At 37.8% G+C, this 7,806-nt stretch overlaps 1 protein-coding gene across 1 annotated transcript; it reads right to left on the minus strand.

The window, feature by feature from the left end:
* Window positions 1-2,124: 2,124 nt before the first annotated feature.
* On the minus strand, window positions 2,125-7,080 carry LOC113780326 (putative disease resistance protein RGA1). Its single transcript, XM_027326133.1, has 2 exons — window positions 6,602-7,080; window positions 2,125-4,693 (listed from the first exon to the last, which is right to left on the minus strand). Exons 1-2 carry the CDS (start codon window positions 7,078-7,080, stop codon window positions 2,125-2,127), a joined length of 3,048 nt encoding a protein of 1,015 aa, XP_027181934.1.
* Window positions 7,081-7,806: the final 726 nt, after the last annotated feature.

The raw sequence follows: 7,806 nt of genomic DNA on the forward strand, positions 1-7,806 counted from the left end.
AAAGTGCTGCAATCGGAAGTTGAGGGGGTATCTGTATCTAGTGTGCAAGTCTCAGTGTCAAATGTGATTATCCTATATTTGATAGAATTTCTTGCTGTGTGTAATGCTTTGAAAGTTCTTTATCAACGGATACCCTTGGTACTTTTGTTTAGCAAAAAATATGGGAATTACAGATTTTGCGTTTGCTTTACACAAATTCTGGTCTTGCTCTGTTGGCGTTGGGCTCTAATGCTCTTCATAGGCTCTGGAAATGGCAGCGCAGTGAACGGAATCCTTCTGGAAAGGTTGGATTTTCAGCATGTTGTTTCCACTTCTGTTCTCTTTTCCTTCGGTTTAACCTTATCTCATATATCCCATTTTTTGTATTTTTTTTTCTTCCGTGTTGTATGTTCTGCGCATATCAGTCTATTGCATCCATCATTCCTCAGATGTGGCAGCCAAGTAGCAGGGCTCTCCTGTCCAATGATCTAAGTGAAGCCAAACCAGCAGAAGAGTCACCCGCATCCATTGCTTTATCAAGGAATGACTCTTACGTCATGTCTGCATCTGGTGGCAAGGTCTCTTTGTTCAATATGATGAGGTTTAAGGTCGGTTGTTACCCTCTGCACCTAATGCCATTATGTTTATGGGTCAAAGTCCTCTTTTGCTTATCTATCGTTTTTTATGCTCGGATTGTGTTTTGATTGTGTCCATTGTTTGACTTTTACACGACCTCTGCTAATGGTTTAAGATGACAAATCCAATCCTTGAATTTTGGTCAGGTCATGACTACTTGGCAGTCCATCCTCAGGACAACAATATTATTGCCATAGGAATGGAAGATTCCACTATACAAATATACAATGTCAGAGTTGATGAGGTAGATTTTCTTCTTATCCCTTTGGATCTGTGAATATTATCCTATTCGAAAGTGCTGATCATGTTGCTTATTTAAAGAAATTGTTTGTTTAGCACTTCAATGGCTTTTACATAAAGATAATGATGCTGCCGTAGGATGTTTTGAAAATGAAAGTTTGTATGCATGAATTTTGTTGCAATCACTTGACTAATTCTCTTTGTCTATCTCAGAGTAGATCTTTTGTTGTTGAGACAGCCCCTTTGAAGTTTTATACTTAGCTTTTGGAATAAAGAAGCCTACAGATCTGTTGATTACGATCTTTTTTGTATATGGTGGCAGCTTCACTATCGGCTTGTATGTCTTCTTTTCCCCCTGCTTGTGATGGAACTATCAGCTGTTTTTCTTTTTCACACTTGTTTTGAATTATAGGTTAAAACCAAGCATAAGGTGCACCATAAACAAATCACTGGGCTTGCTTTCTCCCAGAACTTGAATGTATTGGTATCATCTGGAGCAGATGCACATGCAAATGCTTTTTTTTTTTTCCCAAGTCTAGATTGAAATTATCTCCTTTACAATCTGTAAAAATGTCAAGGAGCTAACTGCTCATGATTGGTGCACCATATTGTTTGCAGCTATGTATCTGGAACATTGATGGTTTGCAGAAGAAGAAAATGAAAGCTATGCAAGCACCACCAGGTCATACATCACCCGTAATTGGAGAAACTAAAGTTCAGTTCCACAATGATCAATGTCATCTGCTGGTCAGTCATGAAAGTCAGATTGCTGTTTATGACATTCAACTTGAGTATCTGCTTTATTCTAAGGGAATTTATTAGTTGGTTTAATTAGTACATTTTTTAATCAAAATTCAAAGAGTATACTTGCTATATGTGTTAAGAATCAGAGAGATTTAGTTCTTTGGTTTCAGTCTGGCTTGAAACTCTAGATTGTCCTCTGATATGACTTTCTTCCCACTGATGCAATCTTAATTCCCTACATTCTATGGTGCATAGCCAATCAAATATTGGAAGGATAAAGAGCATTATGAAAATCAAGTTTGCAAGGATTCAAGCATAATACATCATGTGTTTGGGTTAACCATGGATGTGATTTTCTCCTTCTTTTCCTCGTCGGTTATGTTTCTACCAAGGACCAGAAGAAGGTTGAAAGAGGGAAGAGAGACAATAACTTTATCTCCCATTTTGTTTTTCTAGATTAATTCAGTGAATGGCATTTAGCGGCCTTCAAATTTCCGTTCCCATGTCTGCTCGTATAGCATCTTCTCATCTTCTTTCTGCCAAATTACTGAGAATGGTGCTTTGGATTGTTACATGGTAAATATGAAAACTCTTCCTTGCAGCAAAAAGTTGGATAAATTTGTTCCCTGGTATGGTAGAAGGCTCAATGGAGTGGTCTTCCTCTGGCAGATCTGCCATGTTTGACCTTGCGATGCGTAGATGAGTCAGGGATTTGAGGGCTTTAGTCCCCATTGAGAGACTCACCAAATTATAGCATCCCTCGATATCGAGTTTCTGCAAAGAAGCAAGGCCTCGCAATCCTTCTTCTGGCAGAGACTCCAGCTCGAGACAGTGGTCGATGGTCAATTCCTTCAAAGCCGTGAGGCTAGCCAAGCTTCTGGGTAAGGCTCGCAGATCACTCACCCACCGAATTTCCAGGGATTCAAGAAGACTAAGATTTTGTAGCATCTCTTCTGGAAAACAACTGAACCCTTCAATGTCCATAATTCTAAGGGAGTTGAGACTAGTGAGATTGGAGATTGAAGCCCATGCCATGTTCGGGCACTGCTCGATATGTAACTCCTTCAGGGATGGCATACGTGGCAATGGCAATGTCAACATTGGACAACGATAAAAGGACAAGGATTGAAGTTGAGAGAATACTCCTGGAGTACCTTGGACTTCTCTTCCTAACATTCCTTTTAGGTTGGGCATGTTCTCTAACTCCAGCTGTTTCAACGAAGATGGGGACATTGCAGCACTAGCGGCGGTACTCTCCTGGGCCCCAACTATGTACTCTGCTGCACTTTCCACCACATCAACTTCTGTTACAGTTGAAATCCAAGATGGAAATAATGATGAACCTTCGAAGCCGCTTATACTCAGATATTGAAGGCTGGGGCAGGGTTTCAAGGCTTCAAGCACTTCCTCATCGTTGTACTGTTGAAACGTGCTTTTGGAATCCCAATTCAAACGCAACTTGCGGAGACTCTGTTTTCTAATTAAGCAAGCTTCTTTTGCATGCTTTTTGTCTTCAACCCTCTCAAGGTGCTCAATTGTTAGCTCTTCTCGAAGGTTATTTAAGCCTCGCAACTCACTTAGCCGGAAGCCACTTTTGCCACCCAAGACGACCATACTCAACGTCCGCAGGCAAGTTAGCTTTCCAATTCCACTTGGCATGTGTGTCAAATTCCCACACCCCTGTAGACAAAGATGTCGAAGATTTCTGAGGAATCTCATGCCCTTGGGTAGGCTCCGAAGATATTTACAATCATTTAGGTTTAAAATTTGCAAATTCCACAAGTCACAAATTGAATTGGGTAGTTCAACAATGCTGGATCTTGAAAGATTTAGATGCCTTAAATGTTTCAGTTTGCTTACTGCAGGTGGCAGCTCTGTAAACTTTTTGCTTACTGCAGGTGGCAGCTCTGTAAACTCTATAACTATTTCTCTCAGGGACCTTACAATGAGCGCCCTCAGGGAACCACATTTTGACAAGAAAGAAGAAAACTGGTCAATGCCTGTGATTGTAATAGGAAAAGCCATTGTTAGCTGATCATCTCGCAAATCCAACATCATGGTTCTGTTTGACTCTGTTCCACCGTGTTTAGCCTCCATTACGGATCGAGCCAGATCATGGACAAGGTCATGCATCTCAAAAGTGTCATCATGGACAAGGCCAAATTCATCTTTCTCCACAGCTTGGAACAGTGATCTATGATGTAGTTCAGTCACCACAGCATCACCAACATCTTCCACTTCCATCGTTCCATTAGAAGAAATCAATCCATTTGCCATCCACAAATGTATTACCTCCTCTTTTTCAATTTTAGAGCCCTTGGGAAATACAGCACAATATGCAAAGCAACCTCTCAACTCTACTGGAAGATTAAGGTAGCTCAATCTCAATGCGGGCAAGATATGTGTTTCATCTTCAGGTAAGTTCCAAAGCTCACTGCATTTCACGGAGTTCCATTCCGCTTCCGACTTAAATCGTAGAAAGCCTCCAAGAGCCTTTGCAGCTAGTGGAACACCGCCACACTTTTTTACAATCTCTCTTCCAATAGCTTCAAGTCTTTCTTGCTTCTCCTGACAATCAAATGCCTGTTGCCTGAACAGTGACCAACACTGATCGTCTGACAAACTCAATAGATAACGTGTCTCTAATGTGCGCATTATTTCAGCAACCTTTTGCTTACGAGTTGTCACCACAATTGAACTACCACTTGATCCGCATTCCAGAACAGATTTCAGCTTCTTCCATTCCCGTGTATTCTCATTCCATACATCATCCAGTACAATCAAGTATCTTTTCCCTCTCAACAACTCTTGAAGCTTTCTTTGAAGAGTATTCAAGGCTAAGTCTCCAATAGAAGTCTTTTCTACAGACTCAATTAAGGCTTTTATAATCCTCTTCCCATCGAAATCCTCTGAAACCCAAACCCAGAGTTTTGGCTCAAAATGCTTGGCTATGCGCTCATCATTAAACACCAATTGGGCAAGTGTTGTCTTTCCAAGGCCTCCAACACCCACTATAGGGAGAATTGATGCATTCTGATCATCTCTATCCTTTTCTTTCATCAAGATGTGTACAATCTGCTCTTTTTCCTCATCCCTTCTGACGGGTATTTTACATACGTGCAAGCTAAAAAATACCGAATTACACCCGTTCACTGCAAGTATACAGATCAACTAGTAGTTTAGGGTATATATCGGGTCGATCCCACAAGGAAGAGTGAACAATTACCGGTATTACTAAAGCTTCTCTATTATTTAGACTATCAATGAATGATAAGAAATTTAACCTACTGCACTTATACAAGAAATTAACAAATAAAAGCTCCTTAGGTTGTGGTATCCCTAACTACTCATGCAAGTGTTATATTTGGATCATTGAGTACTACATCTAGGCTAATTATGGTGTAATTTCCTTATGCATTTGAATCCTACTTTCGTAGTGAATCAATTATACTTATAACTAATCCATACCTATTCTCATGGTTATGAAATTAGCTACAAGTTTCATTTCTTCAGTGAAATTACATGAAATGAATCACTAAAACCACATAGGTGCACCTCTACTTTCGTGAGTGTACTCCCTATGTTTTAGCACTTCTTGAACTAATGTTAAATCTCAATTTTCATTGTAGAAATAACACCTTAGATAATCACAATTAATGGTACCAGATTAATCATGATTTAAAGAGTCAAAGTGCTAAATAACTTGCTCAAATCATAGCAATCAAATAACCAAATAATAAATACTAACAATCATAGAAAGTTCAACCAAACCCAAGGTATAAACTTTAAAGACACATATTAAATATAAAATCCAGAAATTGCATATTAACTATATTTAAGAATCCAATACAAAAGATAAAGAGTTGGAGAAGAGATAACCCATGTCACTTGAGCTTCAACTTCTCTTTCTTCATCTCCATTTTCATCCTAATCTAGATAGTATACAAGAATGGATGAACTACTACTCTATACTAAACTAATCTAACAATAAGAGAATGGAAAAGCTACATTTTTGCAGACTCCCAGCTTCTCCCGTATATAATCTTCTCAAATGTCTCTGCATATAAGCTGATGAAAAATCCTTCCCTTACCAGTCAAAACTTTCTGCTATGACTCTCCACTTTGATTCTCCAAATCTGGATTTGTTAAGGGAGTCAAAAATAATGGCTTTTGACTTGGAACCTTGGCTATATCTCTTCCTTATGTCTTCTGAAGCATGTGCAGCCTACGTTTTCTCTCCAACTCTAGCTGGAAAGTAGTGTGAAGATGAGAAAAATGGCTGAGCAAATTACAGAAATTCGGCTGCCATACACGTTTTTACTTTTGACCTCACTTCAACTGCATTTTTCTCCATGATGAAGGCCGAACTGGCTTTTGTGCAAAACACAAAAGTTGTAGCCCTTTGAATTAGAGTTCCAATGCTTCAAGAATCATCTAATTTGGAGATCGGTGGACTGAGATATGGTCAAAATACCATAGACTGGTCAATTCTGGGCTTCAGCTTTCGACCATCCAGATAAGTTTCTGTGTTTCGACCTTTTGACCAAGAAAACGGCTGAATTGGACTTTGATGTCTTCATACCAAATGTAGATATATCTCTTAGCTTCAAAATGGTACCAAGATCACCTTGATCCGATCATTGTAGCTCCTGATATAGTCAAAATACGAAAATGTGTCTGAGTTGTGAAAGCTGACTTTTCTTGATTTTTGTCCTCAAATTGCATTTCTTCCTTTTACACTTCATATTTTATTTTCACAACTTTAATCCATCATCAATAATCCAAATATATTCTCAATGCACTTCATTTGATGATTGAATCATTAAACCTACAAAATATGAAGTTTTTACCATAAAAATCCATAAAATGCAATGTTTAGCCACTTTAACATAAAATGTAGTTTTTTACCAAAACCTTAGTTATTCTAGTTATAAAACTAAATAATCAAACCAAAATTAACTAATAAAACACACTAAAAATACGTAAAATAAACTCTTATCACCTTCCAAGAACTTCAGGTTCATTTACCATGGATCCAGTCTCAAGGCTTGCATTGAAATAGCTCCCACGCTTCTGATCACTCAAATCAAGCTTTATTCGCTCATCAGCTATTGCATTAAATTTTTCAAGGATCTGCTTCATCCTTTTCCCAATCCTGTGACGAAACACTAAGTTTCCTGCTACAGGATAACACATCAAACTAAAACGAACAGAATTTTTGTACTTGACTCTTGAGGCTTCAGCAGCGTAGTCATCCAATACATCATCGATTTCATGGGCAACAACATTGAGCTCCTGAAGCCACTGTAGTATTGGCTTGTTTGTGAATTGCTTCTGCTCAGCATCTTCAAGTACTGCCTTGATGGTAGAGAGCAAGCGTGAAAGCTTTTGCATGTTGGTTGCAACGCCACAAAGCAATCCAAGCTCCTCCTCGATCATGGAATTCAAAGTATCTACGAGAATTCCCACAAATGCTTCCATCACGTGTGACCTGAAAAATCACAGTTCGAGAAAGTTAAATCAATGTTAATCAAGTTATTAGAGATTTATAACTTGATGGACCCAATAGAAAATGAAAAAAGCATACATAGTTATAAGCAAAAGCTGTTTTTCTTTTACTAGGAAATGAAGAAAACATATCTTCTACATTAACATGAAAACATTGTTCGGATTCATTTTAGGCAGCCAGTCAATGACCACCAAGAATACTTATCGATTAATCAAGGAAATGTTTTCAGAATAATTGGTGGACATGCATGGTTACAAACTCGAGAAACTAGTTTAACTAAAAAAACTGATAACAATCTCCTTTAACAAATTTTGTCTGAGCATATTAATTCCAAGCTACTGTTATGCAAATTATCGTTCTAATTTGGGGCTAATGATATATTTAGATTCTAATGACATGTTTAGCCAAGAAGCACACAAATTATCGTACTTAAAAAAGAAGCACACAAAGAAGAAGAAGAAAAAAAAAATCAAAACAAGATATTGGGATTTTTATTTATGTGTATCTTTTTTGTAATCTTTTCATTGTTAAACGTTATGTTCTTTTCTACAATAACAACTATACAAAAACATTAAATAGTTAAATAAATCTCTATTATTTATTTTGTATATAATCTTTTCTTATTCTTGTTGGATTAATGTTTCTTTTTAGATTATTTTAGGTTTATTAGAATTTAAGCAGAAAAATAATGATGATGA

Source organism: Coffea eugenioides, chromosome 8 (genome assembly GCF_003713205.1).
Source record: "Coffea eugenioides isolate CCC68of chromosome 8, Ceug_1.0, whole genome shotgun sequence".
NCBI classification, from domain to species: Eukaryota; Viridiplantae; Streptophyta; class Magnoliopsida; order Gentianales; family Rubiaceae; genus Coffea; species Coffea eugenioides.